At 44.0% G+C, this 22,983-nt stretch overlaps 1 protein-coding gene across 9 annotated transcripts in view; it reads right to left on the reverse strand.

Moving 5' to 3' along the window:
- Positions 1–22,983, reverse strand: part of AFF3 (ALF transcription elongation factor 3) — a 616,655-nt gene that overhangs the window by 16,949 nt on the left and 576,723 nt on the right. For all 9 annotated transcript variants that reach the window (XM_063713526.1, XM_063713522.1, XM_063713523.1 and 6 more), the window contains 4 exons: positions 19,982–20,183; positions 15,517–15,641; positions 6,109–6,172; positions 2,718–2,854 (listed from right to left, as the gene is read on the reverse strand). In XM_063713526.1, coding sequence (XP_063569596.1) covers positions 2,718–2,854; positions 6,109–6,172; positions 15,517–15,641; positions 19,982–20,183 — 528 coding nt within the window. The remainder of the gene's footprint in view (positions 1–2,717; positions 2,855–6,108; positions 6,173–15,516; positions 15,642–19,981; positions 20,184–22,983) is intronic.

The following is a 22,983-nucleotide window of genomic DNA, read 5'->3' on the forward strand; positions in this document are numbered from 1 at the left end:
GCCACTCTGTTTAGGTCTAGCAGGAAGGCCCTAGCCTACCTTGGGGGCTGTGGTTCCAATTATGATTTAATTTTCAGAGCCTTTCTGATACTATTTTAGTCTGCGTGGTTGATCTGGTGCCACTGGGGCTTCAGCTCGTCCTTGATGGTGCTGCCTGCAGAGAGTTGGAGGGTGGGAGGAGAGGGTCACCAGGCTGAGCTCGTGTGGTGGCAGTGCTCCACTGACTCACGCCCATTTGGCCATCTGGAGTTCCCTGGTGGAGAAAGGAATTCTCCTGCCTGTAGGGACAAAGTGTACATCCTGGGCTAGGTCACCTTGGTGGTGAGAACCCCTTGCCAGCGCTCCAGGCCCTTCAGTGTCTCAGTAGGGGAGAGGAGGGTCAGGCAGGGTGGGCAATGTGCGGATGTAATTAATGCTGTTTTCTTTTCTTTTTTTTCTTTTTTTGAGACGGTGTCTCGCTCTGTCGCCCAGGCTGGAGTGCAGTGGCGCGATCTCGGCTCACTGCAAGCTCCACCTCCCGGGTTCATGCCATTCTCCTGCCTCAGCCTCCCGAGTAGCTGGAACTACAGGTGCCCACCACCACGCTTGGCTAATTTTTTGTATTTTTAGTAGAGACGGGGTTTCACTGTTAGCTAGGATGGTCTCAATCTCCTGACCTTATGATCTGCCCGCCTTGGCCTCCCAAAGTGCTGGGATTACAGGCGTGAGCCACCACACCTGGTCAATTAATACTGTTTTCTAATGTAGCTTGAAAAAAGAGCCGGCCCGGTGTGGTGGCTCACGCTTGTAATCTCAGCATCTTGGGAGGCCGAGGCGGGCGGATCACCTGAGGTCAGGAGTTCAAGACCATCCTGACCAACATGGAGAAACCCCATCTCTACTAAAAATACAAAATTAGCTGGATGTGGTGGTGCATGCCTGTAATCCCAGCTACTGGGGAAGGTGAGGCAGGAGAATCACTTGAACCCGGGAGGCAGAGGTTGTGGTGAGCTGTGATTGTGCCATTGCACTCTAGCCTGGGCACTAAGAGCGAAATTTAGTCAAAAAAAAAAAAAAAAAAAAAAAGAAAAAAGAAAGAAAAAGAGCCAAATTTGTCTTTTTGTCTTCGTTTTCTCTGTATTTTGCGTGATTCTATTCATTCTGAAATATCTACAAGGCAGACAGTGTTCTCTACCTGTGAACGATTACTTCCGTCAATGGGCACAGTGGGTGTGGTACCCCAGTACCCTCTCTTTGATGGTATATCTGGCTGGCATGGTTTTTTGTTTGTTTGGGCTTGCTTGTTTGAATTTTCAAGTGTGAATGCTTTTAAGCAGGTCATGATGCTCCAGTTCACAGCAGGCCCTATGGCTTCCTTATTCATTGATTCCTCAATTGTTTATTAAGCACATACTATGTGCCAGAAAATATTCTAGGGGCCGAGGATTCCCCAATGAGCAAATCAGACAAAACCCAAAAAACTCCCTGTGCTCAAGGTACTCAGACTTTAGGGCATCTTCCAGCTTTGTCCCTGTCCAGCTTCTCCCACTTTCCTCCCCACCTGCCTATAAACATCTGAGGCTGGACCTTGTTCTGAGGAAGGAATGTATGGATCTAGGATCTCTTAGAGTAATTTTTACCAGTCTTTTTACTTGCTGCTTTCATTTCATCACTGCTGAAAGTAATGTGCCATATAAAAAGACAGTATAAAGGATTCGCCAATATATTGATTTAGTAGAAATACTTTATTAAGAAAAATGGGCAGTGTTGACTTTAAAACATTCTTGAAAACTGCTTTATGGAGGTGATGTGTTCTCTGATGTCAGCATGACAGTTTCAAAGGCTAGAAACTATTTACTGAGGGAGAGTGGTGTGTAAAACACCAAGTAGCATCTTTGGGCCAATGTAGACCAAAAAGATCACATCCTAAGATGATTAGAAATCTTCCATGCAGAATGTTGGGACATGGTGGAAAATGTCTAAGCTTCGATTGCACAGAACCCCAGAATCAGAAAAACCTTTAAAAGTTAGTTTTAGGAAGAATTATTTCTCATTATGGATATTAGACATTATGTCAAGCAGTTAAACTGGCTGAAAACATAAACCATACTATGAAGGTTCTCAGTAGGGCTAATGGATGAAATTCCCTTAACTGTTGATTACAGAGATGTGACGGAGGTGCCTTTCCAGGTCTCCATCATGGAGGACAAACGTTTCCCATCGAATGCCTTGACACGTCTGCTCACAGGTCTTAACCCAGGTTGGGGGATGGTGCCCATGTCCAGTTTTTAGACCAGACAGTATAAGATGGCTTCTCCTTTCATAAAATCCCCCTGAATGTTCTTTCATTAAATACTCCAGAAGTATTTACTGATGGAGGTAAGATTTAGATGATACTAACCTGAACCAGATTTTTTTTTTTTAAAGCAGTCTAGGGCTGAAATAGGCTCAAAATCTGCCACTTCCTAGCTGAAAGGAGCAGGCACGTCATAGCCCACTCAGACTCAGCCTCCTCCCTCGGCAATTGGGGGCTATAGCAGCTGCCCCCCTTGCTCATGGAGGACAGAGGGGGCAGGGTGTGCCAAGGCACCTTGCACAACCTTACCCTCTTATTTTGGGGGGAAGAACACTGGTTCCTGGTGGGGGATGGTACAGGCTGACATTCTTTTCTCTGTATCCATAGTGCTTCCACACACTCCTCACCTCCTCCCCTCATCCAGCAAGAAAACAGTGCTTACCTGATGAGCTCTACTGTTTCTGAATACATCGTATAAGGAGATTTGGATTCCATGGGGCCTTGTTCCATTGCATTTCCACACTCGATAAACGACAATGCTGCTTCAGCATAGTTCAAAGCCTTTCCAAACTTTTCCACCTGATCAATAGAGTTAATACAGTGTCTTCCTAAACAATTTTTAAATGGCATTGTCATGTAGTTTATATACTTTATTTGAGAAACCCAACTCTGACTTCTAAAATCCTGTGAATGAAGCTGAGAGAAGAAATAGAATACTTCTTTTTCTAGTTATTTTCTCAAACTGCTACTGGCTTGGAGCAAGTAAGCAAACAGTTACATACAGAATTGTATCAAACCTATGTGACAGCTGTCAATCAACAGAGCTCAGAACTGCATGGCTGCTCTGATTTCTGTTTCCCTCTTTCTAACCCCTAATGGTTTGGCGACTTCATTCCTTGTTTCTCCATGCTATGCTAAATATGCATCAAAGTTGGTAGGTCTGGTCCCATATAAGAGTTTTCATACTTCTTTTGGTACATCCCCAACTTGGATGGTTCCAGGCCTTGGTTATTATCTTTTACATTATTTGTGGCACTTATATCTCCATGCCTTCCTCTTCTCAATTTTTTTTTATTTTTGAGACAGAGTCTCCCTCTGTAGCCCAGACTGGAGTGCAGTGGTGCAATCTGGGCTCATTGCAACCTCTGCCTCCTAGGTTCAAGTGATTCTCCTGCCTCAGCCTCCCAAGTAGCTGGAATTACAGGCATAAGCCGCCACACCTGGCCTCAATTGTTTTTTTTTTGTTGTTGTTGTTAATATTTAGAACCTCACTTAAGAGTGAGAGTGAGTAGGGGAAAGGAGAGGAGATAAACCTCAAGGAGCTATTTCAGCTTTGCTAAAATGGGACAAAAAGTTGAAAATTATTAATAAAAATGATTTTTGGATGGGCATGGTGGCTCATGCCTGTAATCCCAGTGTTTTGGGAAGGTGAGGCAGGAGGATCACTTGAACCTGGAAGTTTGAGGTTGCAGTGAGCTATGATCACCCCACTGTGCTCCAGCCTGGACAACAGAGCAAGACGCTGTCTCTAAAAGCAAAACAAAACACGTTTCTATGGGATTATCTGTAGCTGTCGAAATTTGTGTTATTCTTTCCCCACATCAGCGAGGGCAGCCACAAATCAGCTTTATATTCTCAAGATCTCATTAATCTAAACTTATGCATCAAGTTCCTGGTTCCATACCTTACTACTCTTTGTAGGTAATTACATATTCTAACTCTGGATTGCAGAATCTCCCCAATTTTCAAATGATTCATTCATCAATTAAAACAGAATGACATAATACTCAAATACTATTCCAAGTCTTGCCACTAAAAATACAAAAAAAACTTCATTAGTAATGATAGCTTCAAAAACAGAAATGCAGAGCAAAACTTCCTCTCATTAGCAAGTCAAAATTTTAAACTGCTTATAAAGGTAGTGCAGGCTATAATGCAACATTTCTTTTTTCTTTTTTTTTTTTGGAGACAGGGTCTCACTCTGTCACCCAGGCTGGAGTGTAGTGGCGTGATCTTGGCTCATTGCAATTTCTGCCTCCTGGGTTCAAGCAAGTCTTCTACCTCAGCCTCCCAAGTAGCTGGGATTACAGGTGTGCACCACCACACCTGGCTCATTTTTTTTTTTTTTTTGTATTTTTAGTAGCAACGGGGTTTCACCATGTTGGCCAGGCTGGTCTCGAACTCCTGACCTCAAATGATCTGCCTGCCTTAGCATCCCAAAGTGCTGGGATTACAGGTGTGAGCCACCGTGCCTGGCCTATAATGCAATATTTCTTGATAACACTTTCAGATGAAGTCATTTCATTGAGTATTAATATTTCCTAAAGCACCCAATTCTGTGGTATGTGCACTCCACAAGCAAAAGCTCTTTCCAGGAACATATAATAGACTTGGAGAGAGAAAATGTACACCTACAAGATAGTTCAAAGTGCAAAGCGGTCTGTGATTACCCAAGAAAATACAAAATGAGGCATTCAGTGCAAACGAGATGGAGGAAAGTGAGCTAGTGATGGGGCTGCGGAGAGGCTGGGAAGGTCACAGGGAGGAGACCGAATATGATGCCGGGAAGGAATGGTAGGGTTTGGCTAAATTTGGGGAGGATGCTGAGGGTGTGAGCGTGCCCGTGAGAGTGTGTGAGAGTGAATCTCTGCAGGCGCAAAGGCCTGCTGGCTGGCAGGAGCAAGGTGTGCTTAGAGGTCAGTAGGGGACCAGCTTGACTGGAGCAGAGTGTCTCCTCTTGGGAAATCATCAACAGGAAAGATAGGGTTGGGCAAGACGACAATGAATGAATAATGCTGTAAACTTTAGATGCTGGATTCAGGCAGAAAATATCTTTCTCAAAAATCTGATGCTCTTCTCCAACAGTGGCCATGCATCAGCTTCTCCAGATGACCAGAACTGTCCATCAGACTCAGATCGTGTGGACAAGAGCTGTACCTTCCACTGCCCTTCTCTATTTTCTGATACGTAGGGGTTATTCCTCCTGTACCCCAGTGTACCTAGGCAGTGGTCTTCACGTAAATAAGTGTTTAATAAGTGACACTGGTAGCATTGGAAGAGGGGTACTGTTACTGTTTAAACATCTTCAGTATTCTGAAGGTCACCGGAAATGCCTTCTTCATTTACAGCACCCTGCCTCAATCTCAGTTATGAACACTGGAGGAGACTAAAACTGAAATTACTAGGTGGGAAGCCATCCCTTTGGACTTCATTCATTTAAGATGGAACAACCATATGATCTCTTTTAGAAAAGCAAACAAAGTTTTCCATCTCTTGCCTGAGAGCTTCAAGCTTTCCAAAACAGGAGATTATCCAAGCAAGAAAAGTTATTCTTTGAAAACATCAAATCACGGTGACTTTAGAGTCTTATGTGCAGATAATAGTTTCTGTGTTGTACAGTTTCAGAGAAAGCATTCATTTTGGCAGATCCACGTGAAGAACACAAGTGTTTTTGAAAAGAGATTTGATCCTGGGACCAAGCCAAGTGTTTGTCAGGCTAACAAGAGAAAAATGCAAATCTAGATTTTACTTTTTAAAGGAAAAAAAAAAAATACTACTGCCCACTGTCTCCACTGGCTCTAGTTACTATTCAAACCTTAGGACTAAATTGAAAAATATTCATTTATCTAGGGCTTTTTCCCAGTCAGGCATTATTGGCTGAAGTCATAATTTATTGGGCTATGAACACTTGATTATATAAACATTTCTCCATTTAACAGACCCAGCCATCCTTGTAATAGATTTTATAATTACCCTAGCTGTATTGTCTCAGTGATGAAGCTGCAGTACACACATAATTTGGAAGAACGTATCTGTAAAGAAAAGGGTCTCACCATTGCATCTGCTTTATGCTTCATTCGTTTAGCTTCTTGCATAAAATAATCGGCACTGCGAGGCCTACAAGAAGAGAATGATATTAAACGTCATTATGGTTTAAGTGCAACGTCTTTTTAAAATATTCCTTCCTTTCACTCAAACTTAAGGCACAATTTAAAAACTCTGCTTAATGCGGAATTAAGTGTGTTTTTTGCCTTTCCAAATTACTGCCTATATGTCAAATACCACAATAAATTTTCTCTTAAGTTAGCAATTTGAAACACTCTCAACATACGCCAGTAGTCTCTATTTACAGTGGCTTTAACATGGCCCCCTAGTGCCTGATTTGTGAATATATTTTTTACTGTATGGTTAAAAAAAAAGCGAGAAATCTTATTTTATGCAATATTTACATAAAACAATCCCCTTTTAATGTAAAGATTGTAAATATACCTCATAATAATTGTATGGCTATATATGGGTGAGTATATTTATGTATCCTTATGAAAATAAGTGTCATTTATATGCATATCTAGTACCTAGAGCTTTATGTATACATATTGAATTATCTTAAAGCCTCACAGTGAAAAATAAAAAGAGGTAATGTTGGATGATTACATTCCAGTTGTAATGAAGTTAATTGTAAAATGATGTCTACCTTGTAACAATGCAAACATGTCATGTATTCTCTAGAGTTCTGATTAGCTAGCTGGTAAACATTAACAGCAGACATGTGGATTATTAAAGCAATAACCCTGGCCAGCGGTGACTCTGCCGGGAGATGAAGGTAACTCATCCAGAGACCGATTTGAGTGTGTGTAATGAGGCCCAGTTACACTAAGGTACTCATTAGACAGTACCTTTAAGTGTTTAGCCCGATAGATTAAAAAATGACATTTTTAGGCACCGGCAGCATAAACTTTATATAATCAATAAATTTGACCTATTCATGAATATCAAATATAAGCCAGGACTCTCTGAATGGGAGATTCGATGGAAGTAGTGATATTAATCATGGACTGTTTAGCCAATGATTACATGCTTATTTTGAACTGCCTTATTTCAGATCCTAATGGGTCTTTTACCTTATTGTAATATTAAGTAGTCAGAGCGTTCATGTATCCAAAGAGGTCAAAACGCTTAGAAAAGCAATGTGTGACAATGCTTTTCTGTGACCATGACATTGCATTTTAATCAAACAAACCAGAATCACAGCATAGTTTTGGGGTCAAAATGGCTCCTCACCCCATCCCCATGCCCCCCACCGAGGGCTGGAGCCGTCCATTCATTGTGGTGGGTCTTTCACTGAGGGTGAGGCCTGAGGTCTCCTTCCTAGGAAGGCCCTGCTCCTGCCACTCCATTTTCTCTCTTGCACCTCCTGGGTGCCCATGCTTTCTCCATACGAATGGCTTTGTTGTTGCCTTGGTGAGTTTTCCTTCTTTGTCCACATATTGACACATATTGTCAGAATGTCTACATATTGTCTGGTCTTTGGTTCCAACTCTGGTAATTGATGTTATTTTTGTTGTTGTTTTTGAGAAAGGTTCTCACTCTGTCGCCTAGGCTGGAGGGCAGTGGTACAACCACCCATACTGCAGCATCAACCACCTGGGGTTAAGCGACCCTCCCACCACAGCCTCCCAGGTAGCTGGGACCACAGGCGTGTGCCACTATGCCTGGCTAACTTTTTGTATTTTTAGTGGAGACGGGGTTTCGCCATGTTGCAAAGGCTGGTCTTGAACTCCTGAGGTGAAGTGATCCACCTGCCTTGGCCTCCCAAAGTGCTGGGATTACATGGCTTTCATCACATCACCATCCTGCTCACAGACCTAAAATCAATCTCCAGGGTCTATGAGATCAAATCTCAGTTCAGATCCCCAATAATCTTGCCTAACCCACTTAACCATATTGCTTATTCACGAAGGCCCTTGACCAAAGTCAGAGGTGGCTCCTCATTGTCTTGATAACGTGGCATCCTGGTCCGAGGAGCTCTGCTCATCACTTCTCCCACCTGGAACACTCTCCTCTCTTCATTCACTGAGTGCCTTCTAGGAGCCGAATGTTGCCTGCCCCTCAATTTCTCCCACCGTAAGGCGTTCCGAGTAACCTTGGTCCATGTTCACCTCTGTCCTTCCTGAGCTCACACAGCACTTCTTGTTTACTACACTTGGTATTTCATTATCTTCTGAGCTGTATTAGGCATGTGTGCAACTTGGTTGCTGGTACGTTTTTAGTAAGGACCATGCTGTAGACTTCTTTGATCTTCCCCACCCTGTAGTTTTTGGCACACGGTAGAAGGTAAGTAGGTCTCCCTTGAATGAATGGCACTGAATTCATTTTGAGCTTAGAAAAGAGTGGTGCCTTCCGATGGGGTGCAGCATCGCATCCAATGAGCCAGAGAGTGTCTCCATGGCAACTTGAAATTCTCCACATCATTATCTGTTCTATACTCTAGTACATAAGTTAGGTCATTTTTTTTTTCTTGCCCTGTTTTGTCACTAACAGATCACTACTTCAAATGCATTTCATTAAAGGATTATCTTGGTAATAAGCTATGGCATCTTAGTTTCCACTAGCCTTCTAAGTTAACCTTATGGATGGCAGTGGCTCACAATTTCTAATATAAGCTCCTTAATCAATACTGTTTTCATCTGCAGCATAGGGGCATATTTTTAAATCCTGATATGGAGGCTGAGTCACAGACTCTCACCATAGCGCATGTGGGTAAGTAACACACCTAATTTTCTGACCGTATCAGAGCAGCTATAATCAGAGCAGTAACCTGAGATGCTAATAGCATAGGTACCATCTGGAGGCCACTTATGAACACATTTGTTAGAACTCTCATCTTTGCATAGAATGGAGGGCTCACTATAATGAGTCACTGAAGATTGCCTGATGATTGGCCCATTTTCTCCTTTCGGGTGATTTCTAGTGCTGTACTTCCAGAGCAGATCATTATAAAGCCAGCGGGACCAATGGGATGTCACCCAGTGTCCAGCGTTGCCACGAATCACAAAGGCATCCCTTCTGACAGCAATACACAAGTCAGTAGGAAAAGTAAAATTGCTGTCACCATTGTGACAGTTATAGAATATAATACAGCAAAGGTACTAAAATGAGATCTTATCTGAGTGTTCAAATAGATTTTCCATCTAATCTTCTATTTTTTTTAACATGGAAAACCTAGTTTTTGTTTTTCATTTGTGTAATAAAATTCTTCCCATTGTTTTCCACAGTGACGGTATTTTATGATGACACATGAGCAAACCTAATAAAAGTTTAATTAAACACCATAAATGGAACTAACTGTGAATCTTGGGCTCTTCAGAAACGGGGCTTGAGTGATCTGAAAGCCAGAGCTTAGCCGCATGCATCTTCATTATGAGAGCTCTCTCCAACAAAAGCATTCTGAGCACTTGATCCAAATAGAATGTTTTCTTTTCTTCTCTTCCCCCTCCCACCACCCCCACCTAGAAACACACAGCCTTGGTTCTCAGCAGCATCAGGGTTTTGAGCTACCCCCATATTTCTTCTGGCACGGGAATATTAAAGCAACCTTGCTTTTTGTTCTCCTTTGTGGCCGGAATAGAGTTGAATGGTCTCCCACAGAGAGCCTGGCAGACTCTTTTCTGTAATTCCTACCTCTGTGAAATGCCGCCCTCGGTAGAGCCAGCCTGTTTTGTGAAAACTGGCAGGGATGAGAGCTCAATGTGTTTGAACAACAAGTTCCTCGGCGCGGCAGAAATTGGATGATTTTCTTAGGGAAGCTGAAATCCAAATCAGACAAATAGGCAACTGCATACCAAATGAATTCATCATCTGCTATCCGATATGTCAGCTTGTCATCTGATAAGCCCCAGAGGTGTTAATATGTCCCAAGCTTTGAGGAGAATGCATAAGAAGTTAAGTAATTATTTTTAATACACAGAGTCAGTGATGACTATGGATGAGGGCACTTCAGAGTCAGCCACTCCAGGATGCTGGCACTGGCTTTACAGGCACTTCCTCACAGATGCAGGTAGATTGCATTTGCTTAGCAAGGATTCAAACACAGCTTTTATTTCCACAACTTTGATGTTGGCGGGGGCTCAGAGTCCCTGGGATGGGGCTTCTCCCAGGCACAAGCAGTCATTCATTGTTTCTTCAAGCCACAGGACTGCTTCCCTCTCAGCCGGCCACAGAAGGCAGGGTTTGCTCTGCAGGACGCTCAGGCTAAGTGGGGCAGGTTTGGGTGTTGAATCAAAAGTAACTTTCTGTTGAAATGCGAAATTATCAATCTGATGGTTGTTTTTCTCTGAGTGTGACATTTAAAATAATCTTACAAAACCCTAAAGATGATTGGACAGCTGAGATTTCAATCCAGGAGATCTGAATGTCCTTGTCTCCGCACTCCACCCCCAACCCCTTTGCAAATCCTACTTCATTTCTTTCTCTCTCTCTCTCACTCACTCTTACTCTCTCACTCTGTTTTGGTTAGAACAAAAGAAGCTCCTGGCCTTGAGACAGGGATTTCATAATGGGAGAAACTCCATATGAAGACCAATAAAGGCTTAATGATTAATCAGGAAAACAAAAAGGTAGGATCCTGCTTTGAAAGGACTAGGAGAGAGGAGACCCTCAAGAGAGCATGCCCACTGCAAGCCCCTGGTGGGGGAGCGCCTTCCCAGCTGCAATTTCGCCTACTCAAGGATCTTAATTGGTGTCCTTTGACTAAATCATGCTGCTAGGGATTCAACCTTTTATAATATGGGAGTCTTCCCATCCTCTATAAAATTAAAATCCTTTAGCTCTGAGACTTCTGTGCTAAGTACATTACAAATGTCAAGTCCCTCTTCCTTCCTCCCGGCCACATTTCACATGCCATGGCCGTCAGCGCCTGGCGTCCATAGTCAGTCTTTCCTCACTGTCGGGAGGTTCAGGTAGCCGGGCTCCTGTTATGGGCACCATGGGGACAGAAGGGACGTTTGGTGGTTTGGCTGAATGTGCTGATTGTGACTGACTTTTCCATGTGACATACAGGCAGCAGCCAGCACTTCCTCCAGGGAGTGGCAGGCAGCCCTGGCACCTGGGGTTCTCTGGCTTCCTAGCACAGCAGAACGGCGGGCAGGATGGAGGAGGTGGTTTTCCAGCCAAGCATATCACCACCACTTAGCTCTGTCCAGGACTTCTGTACTGAGGACTTCATGACACAGTTGTTCTCTCTCAGTTTTCCCCAGCCAAGAATTCCCCTGTCACTAATTATGATACCAAGTAACTTACAGCTCATGGCTTTGCACTAATAAGATCAGTTTCTAGGCCTCAAGTTGAATCAAGTGCTGTCATTCATTGACATAAATTCTTACAGATCTGTCTTTTAAACAAAAGTTTGATAATCACACTAGTGTCACCCTAATACTGTGGCTGTCAAGTAGTGAATGTTGTGCATTTGCTAAATGTCAGGAGAGGAGGTGAGGTCACACTGCCACCAATATGAGCCCACAACATACAAAGGACAGGCTGACCTGGATCACATTTTTAAAAATAAATGTTATTCTGCTCAGTTCTGTCTGTATCCCAAAGGAACTAACTGGTGTCTGCTACAGGCATTATAGGGATTACAGGCGCATGCTACCACGCCCGTCTAATTTTTTGGTAAGTAACCTAGGAAAAGGGGCTTGGAAACCCATGAATTTACATTCACCTGCGTGTAGATTCCTTATAGTCATAGAAAAAAAAACTGCAGGCACTCTTCCCTGGAAATGTAATTTATAATTCAGCTGGGTTCATTCAACACTTGTTATTGAGAGCCTACTGGCTTCAGCTGTTGTCTGAATCCCATGTTTATTCAACCATTAACAAGTATTTATAATACAAAGAGATGAGTTTACTTTTTTTAAAAAAGCTGCATGATGCAGCTTTAAAAATTAAATGACAGTGTGGCATCTGTTACTTTTTGGATCACTATAACTGGATTTCCATCAACTCGAAATCACTCCAGGGCTAATTATCCAGTCTTTTCTTTTCTTCCACTGGTGGCCTCTCTTTGGTCATTTCACTGCTTGTTTTTACAAATGGCTAAAGTTCACTCTTCACCCCCGGTGAAGAGAAGTCAAGGAAGGTGACAGGGCTGAGGTCTAATCCTAGGAAACCTTCCTGGAGAGGTCATCATGTGCTTCTCTCTCCCCTGAAGAACTGAGAATTAATTAATCATTATACTTCAGCTCTTGTGCCTGTACTTGGCACTTAGTAAGTGCTCCATATGTACCAAAAGGAACCTGAGAGACGTTTTGCACAATTTTAGGTGACATTCTAGCCCAGTGATCTCTTGAAGGTTGCTTATTTTTACCGCTTAAAGGAAGAGACGATGCCTATTTTTGCTTTTTTTTTCTTTGAGATGGAGTTTCACTCTTGTTGCCCAGATTGGAGTGCAATGGCATGATCTCGGCTCACTGCAACCTCCGCTTCCTGGGTTCAAGTGATTCTCCTGCCTCAGCCTCCTGAGTAGCTGGGATTACAGGTGCCTGGCTAATTTTTTTTTTTTTTTGTATTTTTAGTAGAGATGGGGTTTCACTATGTTGGCCAGGCTCGTCTCAAACTCCTGACCTCAGGTGATCCACCCACCTTAGCCCCCTCCAAGTGCTGGGATTACAGGCATGAGCCACCGCGCCTGGCCTATTTTTGCTTTTCAAGCTTGAAGAATCTTTCCACAACTTTCTTAGTTCGATGGTTGAGTGGCTGTTTCAGTTGCATGTTTATTTTACTGTTATGGATTTCAGTCGGGACACATGGCAATTGGAATGCGACATCTATCTCTCCATATGATGGATATGTAACAGTTTTTTTTATTCTATTATATCTATATCCATAAAAGGAGAAACAATTTCATTGTAGCTGTCAGCCAGGAAAATTATACATATTGCTAATGAGAAGAACAAATGATAACAGCCTCTTTGTTGACACCGATAGTGACAAAATTATATTAGTTTCAACCATAGCAGATTGAGAAACATTTCCTGTTATAAAAAGTCCAAGGGCTGCCAGCCATGGTGGCTCACGCCTATAATCTGCACTTTGGGAGGCTGGGGTGGGAGGGTTGTTTGAGGCCAGGAGTTCGAGACCAGCCTGGACAACATAGTGAGACACTATTTTTTTTTTTTTTTGAGACAGAGTCTCACTGTTCCCTAGGCTGGAGTGTGGTAGCACGACCTCAGCTTACTGCAATCTCCGCCTCGCAGGTTCAAGCAAATTCTCTGCCTCAGCCTCCGGAGTAGCTGGGATTACAGGCGCCTGCCACCACGCCTGGCTAATTGTTGTATTTTTAGTAGAGACAAGATTTCACCATCTTGGCCAGGCTGGTCTTGAACTCCTGACCTAGTGATTCACCTGCCCCAGTCTCCCAAAGTGCTGGGATTACAGGTGTGAGCCACCGCACCCAGCTGTGAGACACTTTTTCTACAAAAAAAAAAAAAAAAAAAAATTAACTGGGTGTGGTGGCATGTACCTGTAGACCCAGCTACTCAGGAGGCTGAGGCAGGAAGATAGCGTAAGCCCAGGAGTTTGAGGCTGCACTGAGCCATGTTCATACCACTGCACTCTAGCCTGGGTGACACGGCAAGACCCTGTCTCAAAAAAAAAAAAAAAAAAAAAAAGTCCAAGTACCTGTAGATCAAAGTACAATCATTTAGTTGTTGCTGTTTCTGACCTAGCTTTCTGGTTCATACACTGGGAAATTCCTTGCATTTTAATATGACATATGTGTTTGTATTTTGTGTGCATATACCATGCTCTCAAAACCACTCACTGCAAGTATGCGGTGGTGTGAGTACCTCAGGGTCTAATGCTCCTTCTGTTTGATCATGTTGTTGGGTTATGACTTCCAAATGCAAATTTCTATGTTATCCTTATATACAATTCTAATCTCTTCTTTTTACAAATGGCTGAAGTTCACATGAAAAATTTATATCACTGAACCCTAATTATAAATGTAGTTGGCCACCTGACTACACTCCCACTCCGTACCCTCCCTGGGGATTAATCACCACCTGCCTCCCGGCTGCCTGGCAAAGGCGATGCAGACAGTGAGAGGAAGGGGGGTGGTGAGGGCCAGGAGTGTGCGTGGGGTGGGATGCAGCTGCCACCGCAGGAAGAGTAGAAACAGACACGCCCTCCTGGGCTGCCCTCAAGCTTCCCTAAACCCAGTTACCTTGGAATGTGCTCATTTAACAAAACAAACAACAAATGTGGATTTGGCTTTCACCCCTAAAACCCTGTGCTCTAATTAGCTTACGGGAGTCCATGTGGTACTTGAAGACTACAACTTAGTATTTTAAATTTCCCAGGGAAGTGTACAGAGGTGAATAAACAGATCATGCCGAGACTCCGGGTGGCAGTTAGGGAATGGAGGAGCGGGGTGGATGATGAGGCTGGAGTAGCCACCCCTGCATGGTGCTTTCTGTGCTCCACGTGACACCCCTTAGGAGACAGCATTTAATGGATCCTAGGAGGGCCCTGCTGAGGGAGCTGTGGCATTTGTCACTGGGACTCTCGGACATGTAGAGCCATTTTATTTTCCAACGTCCAGTGGGGTTAGTGGTTTGTAGTCTGCTCCTCAGCTGGACTGGAAGCCCTCAGAGGGCAGGAGCGCCTATTTCTGCTGCTGCTCCACCCCAGGGCTGAATTTTTCCTGCCTCACCCGGCCAGGTATTTGACGCCCGTAGGACTGCTAAAACTGAAAACAGGATTCAAACTGAGTATCTTCTGCCTTCCAGGCTTGTCCTTGACACATACATTTTCCCTATGAACCGAAATAATTTTCAGCATCATTTTCTCATTCCTCATTTTCAGCCTCTCCAGAGCATTCCAGGATGTTGTTTTTATTCATCTTCTCTTCTTGTTTTTCCTCCTTTTAAAATGATGCTGGGAATGGAAGTTATACTTGGGTGAAACTGAAAGTGCAAGAATTGGGTGAAGGACGATGGCATTTTTTTTCCTATATAAGAATCATTTATACTATTATAAAGAATATAGCAGTTGGAGGAAAACAGCTTTCAGGAGTAAATCACTATTATTCATTGACTATTATAATTTACAAAAACAACAATGCTTCTCTTTCTAGTAGCATAAAACCGCCAACAGCCCAAGTACAAGCGCTTAGAAGTGTAAGACTCATTAATGCTATTTGCCTTTGTTTTTTGATGTCCTGGATCCAACCCCATTGGCACTGATTATTCTGTCTACCCAAAAACCCCACCAGGACTCAAGCGTGCCCTCAAAATTAAGGCTCCAATTTCATTCAAGGGGGACATTTAAATGACCAAGTCCCAGGGGAAAAAAAGGCCGCACTGTAGCTGAAGGTGGCCACAACAAGATGCCCACGCCTCTTCCACCTGAGCAGCTTCTGTTCTGTCTTGCCCCTCACCACATTGAAAAGAGTCTGAACTTACATATCATCGAAGACAAGTTTCTGCCTCTTGCAGTCCCTGTGGCCGTTGGAGCCTGGAGACCACGGCTCCGTCTGCGGTCGTGACTTGTGGAGGGGAATGTTTTCGGAATTGTTGTGAGCTGCTTTCTAAACAACAAACAACACATGTCTTTGAGAAATTGGCCACCTGGTGAAGCGAGCAGCCCATCACATCATACATACATAGAATATCTTTGGCTCTACAGAACATCTTTGTGCGCTGTATTAGAACTGATGGGATTTTGTCTCAATAAAGAAATACATGCATTCTAGGTATCTGCCGAGGGCTTCTACCTGTATTCTCAACTGTCATTCTCATGACACTATCAAAAGGGAAGTCACGACACCCACTCTCACAGATCCAGAAACAGGCTTGGGTTCAGCAACTTGCCGACTGTGGTGGATGCCAGGGGTTAGGGTTTAGACGCCTACTTTTCCCAGCCTACTAGACTGAAGACTGGCCAGTTCAGTTTTCATCAGCATCCTCCAGGGGGCTGGTGAAAACACAGATTGCCGGGCCCCACCCTGAGAGTCTGGGATTCAGCAGGGCTGGGGTGGGGACCTAGAATCTGCCTTTCCATCTAGTTCCCAGTGAGGCGGATGCTGTAATCACCCGCGATCCTGGAACCACGCTTTCAGAACCATTCACTCATCTCAACAGTCAACCAGTCATTCATCTCACAGGTTTGCTGGTTCTCGTTGGGCTGTCTGTGAAGACCAGAAGGAGTCAACAGGAATCACTAGGAATTACTTAAAAAATAAATTCGGCCGGGCACGGTAGCTCACACCTGTAATCCCAGCACTTTGGGAGGCCGAGGCAGGCGGATCACCTGAGGTCGGGAGTTTGAGACCAGACTGACCAACATGGTGAAACTTCATCTCTAACAAAATTAGCCAGACGTGGTGGCACATGCCTGTAATCCCAGCTACTCGGGAGGCTGAGACGGGAGAATCACTTGAACTCGGGAGGCAAAGGTTGCGGTGAGTCGAGACCATGCCATTGCACTCCAGCCTGGGCAACAAGAGTGAGACTCCGTCTCAAAAAAAAAAATAAAAAATAAAATAAATAAAATAAAAAAAAAATAAATAAATTCTAGGCCAGGCATGGTGGCTCACACCTGTAATCCCAGCACTTTGGGAGGCCAAGGCAGGCAGATCACCTGAGGTCAGGAGTTCAAGACCAGCCTGGCCAACATGGCAAAACCCTGTCTCTACTAAAAATACAAAATTTAGCCAGGCATGGTGGCAGGTGCCTGTAATCCCAGCTACTTGGGAGGCTGAGGCAGGAGAATCGTTTTAACCTGGGAGGTGGAGGTTGCAGTGAGCCAAGACTGCACCATTGCACTCCAGCCTGGACAACAAGAACAAAACTCCATCTCAAATATATATGTATATATATATATGGAACACATTAGTCTGTGGAAAAGTTTTAAAAGTCACATTACTTGGGGTACAAACATTTACATGGCACCTATTGTGTGCTAAACACATGGATCATAAAACAATGTTGGTGGTTAGGAAATGCAAATGGTTTCTCTGAAGTAATTAAATTGAGTGTATACAAATGCTTCTTTAAATATGGACTGCTTTTACATGTAGCACTGTAAGGGTTAGAGTCTACCGTCATAGAAGGCCAGGAAGCTCAGATGTCAACATTTTAAAATTGTTCTTAAACTCCTCCAGTGGCCTCTGCTTGCTCTTGGTAAAAGGAGCGATCCCAGCCAAGTGGCCCCTCAGCCATTCTTTGCCTGTGGCCTCTGTTCCCCAGATTTATGGGCTTGTGTCCAGTTCTTTCTTGGGACCTCTGCACTTGCTGCTTCCTCTGCCTGTAATGCTCTTTGCCTCTTACTATATGGCGACTTGCCTTTTAGAGATCTCGCATCAGGGGTCAGCCATCTATGGCCAGGGAGTCAACCCTGGCCCTTTTTGTAAATAAAGTTTTATTGGAAACTAATCCTGCCTATGTATTTATCTACTGTCTGCTTTCCTGCTACAACAGCAGAGTTGAGTAGCTGGGATGGAGACCGTGCAGCCCATAAACGCTTAAATTATTTATCTGACTCTTTACAGCAGCAGTTCTCAACTGGGGGCAAGTTGACAATGCCTGGAGACATTTTTAGTTGTCACCACTGCGAGTGGGTGCTCATAGCATCTATTGGGTGGAGGCCAGGGATGCTGCCAAATGTTCTACGTTGCACAGGACAGCCCCACCACAAGTAATTACTCAGTCCAAAATGTCAAAACCTGCTTCGCACAGGCCAGGCACGGTGGCTCATGCCTGTAATTCCAGCACTTTGGGAGGCTGAGGTGGGTGGATCATGAGGTCAGGAGATCGAGACCATCCTGGCTAACACAGTGAAAACCCGTCTCTACTAAAAAAATACAAAAAATTAGCCCTGGGCGTGGTGGCCCACGCCTGTAGTCCCAGCTACTTGGGAGGCTGAGGCAGGAGAACGGTGTGACCTCAGGAGGCGGAGCTTGCAGTGAGCTGAGGTTGCGCCACTGCACTCCAGTCTGGGTGACAGAGCGAGACTCCGTCTCAAAAAAAACCAAAAAACCTGTTTCGCAGAAAGTTTGCCACTCCTAGGACTAATTCAAGCTGCTTTGTTATAAGAGCTCCTAGTTCTTTGTGAGTTCCCTTTTTAGCACTGAAACCGTTGGTGGTGAATCACGGATGTGTGTGATCCCCTGTATAAGGCTCTCTCCCCAGCTAACTGTAAGCTTCATGTGGGCACAAATGGAATCCGCTGGATTGTTATTGCATCTCTGGTGCTCAGCACAGTGCCCAGCATGTAATAAGTACTTACTGAATGAGCTCCTGTTTGGTGAAAAATAACTAAATAAAATCTACAATTGGTTTATAGTTCTCTGCGTATCGTAGTTGCTCATGATATAAGGATATAGAGGGAAATAAAAAAACTTGAGTTGGTGGCTTTTTGTTCCATGTTTTTCTAATATAGGTCTTCCCCAATTCTTTCAGTCTAGAACTAAAGACCACTGCTCCCAAGTGAGGGTGCACAAAAAAGGTTCATTTCCTGAGGATGCTGTAAGATTTAGGCTCTCGTGGGAACTTCCAGCAACTTTAGTAATCTTTAATTCATGGGATAAAGTGTTACACACTGCTCCCTCCCTCATCTTTCTCATCTTTCTTTGCAGAGTCCTGTTCTTTCTTTCTTTCTTTTTTTTTTTTTTTGAGACAGAGTCTCGCTCTGTCACCCAGGCTGGAGTGTAGTGCTATGATCTCGGCTCACTGTTACCTTCACCTCCCAGGTTCAAGCGATTCTCCTGCTTCAGCCTCCTGAATAGCCGAGATTACAGGCATGGGCCACCACGCCTGGCCACCCAGCTGGTTTTGATAGGCACAGTGACTACCACAGGGGAGGGTTTGGAAGTAACTAATGTTCCTGAAAGGATGAGTGGTCCAGGGCCACTGGCTGTTAGAGGCTGGCACGGCAGTGAAGAGGAACTAACATGTAGTGTTAGTTGCATAGGCATCCCTAGGTGTTGTTTTTTTTTTTTTTTTGAGACAGAGTCTTGCTCTGTCGCCCAGGCTGGAGTGCAGTGGCGAGATCTCAGCTCACTGCAACCTCCGCCTCCCAGGTTCAAGCAATTCCACTAACTCAGCCTCCAGAGTAGCTGGGACTACAGGCGTCTGCCAACATGCCAGGCTAATTTTTGTATTTTCAGTAGAGATGGGGTTTCACCATGTTGGTGAGGCTGGTCATGAACTCCTGACCTCAAGTGATCCACCCGCTGCAGCCTCCCAAAGTGCTGGGATTACAGGCATGAGCCACCATGCCCGGTCGGGGTCTTTTCATAATATTATCTCTTTTAAATCTTATCACTACCATTTTGCAGGTAAAGAAACAGGAGCAGAGAGATTAAGCAACTGGCCCAAGATCACACTGTAGCTAAGAGGTGAGGTCAGACTGTGAACCCAAGTCCCCTGCTCTTCCCCTGGGGCGTGCTGGAATCACCTGAGATCACTGGAAAAGGGGTGGTGGTGGGGGTCCCCCACTGCGGCTGCGACACTGGCCAATAATGGCAGAGTGGGGGCCCTGTAGCTTTCAGTGTGGGGTTTCAATCCCAGATTTAACTCTGCCCTGGGGTAAGAAATTTTTCCCAATAGAAAGATTGGTTGGTTCAAACTCCTAATTTACTTTGTCCTGGGATGGTATTACTTTGAGGTCTTTTCTTTTCAGAAGGAAAAATAAAATCCTGCCTAAGCAACAGAGGGTTAGAACTCTCCCTCAGGGTTCTTCTTCCCCGCTCTCTGTTGGGAGAGTGAAGGGGGCTGTCCTCTGCTGGGTCTTCCTAGAAGCGGGAGGCATTTAGGAATTCTCAAGGGACCTCAAGCATGTGTTTAGACTGTGCTAGGTTAGAGACAGAGCTTGGGGGTGCTCAATTTCATTTTGGTTTTAATTGGGAAAGGAAGAGCATCAACAAACCGTGAGGTCTCCGCCGTGAGGCTGCAGTTGGCTGTCGGCCTTAGGCTTTTTGCCGGAAGAGGCTGAAGTAAACAAACTGTTGCCATTAGGTCGGTTGGAAGAAGTTAAGTCCTCGCTGGTGTATTTGTGTTTAGATGCATCGGAGAGGGGTGAGATGGGCGACCGAAGCATTTTTTCATTTTTATTTATTGGTATTGCCACACTGAAAAAGGAAATTACAGTAATGGAATGTTACAGAGTCAGCACAGGGAAAGGTAAATGTTTTCATATGACCCAAACCACCCAACTGGGACCTGTTGGTAGGAGAAGCTTATTGGGAATTATTATACCAGGAAACAAGTTAATGGCATTAGGATCATAACAAACAATAAGCAAATATCACTCACTGTTTCTTTTCTCTTCCCATCAGGATGAGTAGTAATTCTGGAGCCAGCAACCAAAGTACACGACTAGGACTAATAACACTTTCATTTTCCAAGTCCTTTATCCAAGGATCTCAAAATACCCAACAAACAACTTACTGTTTTCCTAACAAGCATAAGGAGCAAGCAGTGGGAAAGTCAATCAACAACAATAAATGAATTCTACATTTCTGTCTTTTTTTGAGACAGGATCTGGCTCTGCTGTCCAGGCTGGAGAGCAGTGGCGGGATCTTGGCTCACTGTAGCCCTAACCACCTGGGCTCAGGCAATCCTCCCACCTCAGCCTCCTGAGTAGCAGGGACTACAGGTATGCATCACCACACCTGGCTAATTTTTCATATTTTTTGTAGAGATGGGGTTTCACCATGTTGCCCAAGCTGGTCTTGGACTCCTGGACTCAAGGTGCCTCGGCCTCCCAAAGTGCTGGGATTACAGACATGAGCCATCGTGCCCAGCCAAATTCTACACTTCTTTTTATTTTTTATTTTTTTGAGATGGAGTTTTGCTCTTGTCACCCAGGCTGGAGTGCAATGGCACAATCTTGGCTCACTGCAGCCTCTGCCTCCTGGGTTCAAGTGATTTTCCTGCCTCTGCCTCAGCCTCCCGAGGACTCCCGAGTAGCTGGGATTACAGGTGCCTGCCACTACATCCGGCTACTTTTTGTAATTTTAGTAGAGACGAGGTTTCACCATGTCAGCCAGGCTGGTCTTGAACTTCTAACCTCAGGTGATCCACCTGCCTCGGCCTCCCAAAGTGCTGGGATTATAGGCGTGAGCCACCGCGCCCAGTCTGTATTCTACATTTCTAAAAAGACTTTTGCTATCTCATCTGAGCTTGTACTAAATATAATATAGAAAATAATAAAACCAGAGAACAACCTGCAATATGTGAAGCCAATTCTTAATATCTGAGTTTATGGCTTAACCAGGGATTGATCAGATTAAACCTAGAATATAAAAACAGTGAGTAGGAGGCCGGGTATGGTGGCTCATGCCTCTAATCCCAGCACTTTGGGAGGCCAAGATGGGCAGATCACTTGAGGTTGGGAGTTCGAGACCAGCCTGGCCAACATGGTGAAACCCTGTCTCTGCTAAAAACACAAAAATTAGCCGGGTGTGGTGGCGCATGCCTGTAATCCCAGCTACTCAGGAGGCTGAGGCAGCAGAATCACCTGTGGGAGGTGGATGTTGCAGTGAGGCGAGATTGTACCACTGCACTCCAGCCCAGGTGACAGAATAAGACTCCGTCTCCAAAATAAATAAATAAATAAATATGGTGAGTAGAAGTTACAGTTTCTGATTCCTAACTCCTTATTTTACCTTCAAAACTACTGTCTGTGCTTGAATATAACGTTCTCCAAAATCAACCGCCAGTGAAGAGGGATTCACTTATATCTGAGTTTGCAATGTATATTATATTGTTAGGGCTCTATTACTTAAAGTATTGTTTGGGGAAGACAGATTAGTTTGAAATAAACTCAGTCATCGCTAATTTAGGATACTTATAGAGGTCACCTGGTAGAGTCAGTTAAAAAATGGTAAAGCCATCTAACAAAGATTTACTCATTATTCTTGGGGTTGGGATCTCTTAATTGCACGTGTTGGTTATCACCGCAAACAAGCCACTAAAGTCACTTCGAAAAGCAATTTCCTTAGCTGGTGGTCACAGTGGAGAAATTACAAACACAGACCTCTAGAACAAATGACAAAACCAAGGTTCTGAATGTTATGCAAATGGATATATGTGGGGATAGAATTTCTGGTGAAAAGCACTGTTCCAAAAGCACTGTGTGTCTAACAACATAGAGGCTGTGTCACGCAAAAGTGCTTTGGGAGTATCAAAAGTTGCTCATCTAGAGATGGTTAAGATGCTGATGTTGAAGATAATGTGAACAGCCTGATTATAATTGTTTCTCGAAATGTGAGTGAAGAAAGACCTTTTCCTCAGTCTCTATTATTTGACATACTTTATGATTTTTACAGTGCACGGAAAACAAAACTGTGACATTAAATATTATCATGGATATCATGATTGCCTGTTTTTCATCACTGCAAGTTTATATATATATTCAAGTTGACCAAAGAAACTTTCTTTGGAGCTCTTCTTTGAAATGGGCAATCCCCTTCTCTGGGACTGCTGTACAGCACTGGTAAAACTTGATAGTAGTAATCACAATTCCAGAGGTACACAGACCACCTTTCCCAGACTGTACTCTAAGCATTTTATATACATTGTGTCACCACTTAACAGCAACAAAACCATCAGAACTAGGAGGCTCTGCCAGGCTAAGTCTCTAGAGCAAGAGTTTTTTAACCTGGGGTCCAATAACTTGAATGGAGAAGTGACCTCTTCATTTTCACTAACCTCTCACTGTAACAGAACATTTCCTTCAACTATGAGTAAAGGTATGAAACCAGAGTCATGGTTTAGCAGGAGCAGTAGTACAACACTTGTGACTGTGTCACCGGTATAAATCACAGCTATTTTCTTTTTTTCTTTTTCTTTTCTTTTTTGAGATGGAGCCTCTCTGTTGCCCAGGCTGGAGTGCCATGGCGCAATCTCGGCTCCCTGCAACCTCCG

This window comes from Pongo abelii, chromosome 12 (genome assembly GCF_028885655.2).
Source record: "Pongo abelii isolate AG06213 chromosome 12, NHGRI_mPonAbe1-v2.0_pri, whole genome shotgun sequence".
NCBI classification, from domain to species: Eukaryota; Metazoa; Chordata; class Mammalia; order Primates; family Hominidae; genus Pongo; species Pongo abelii.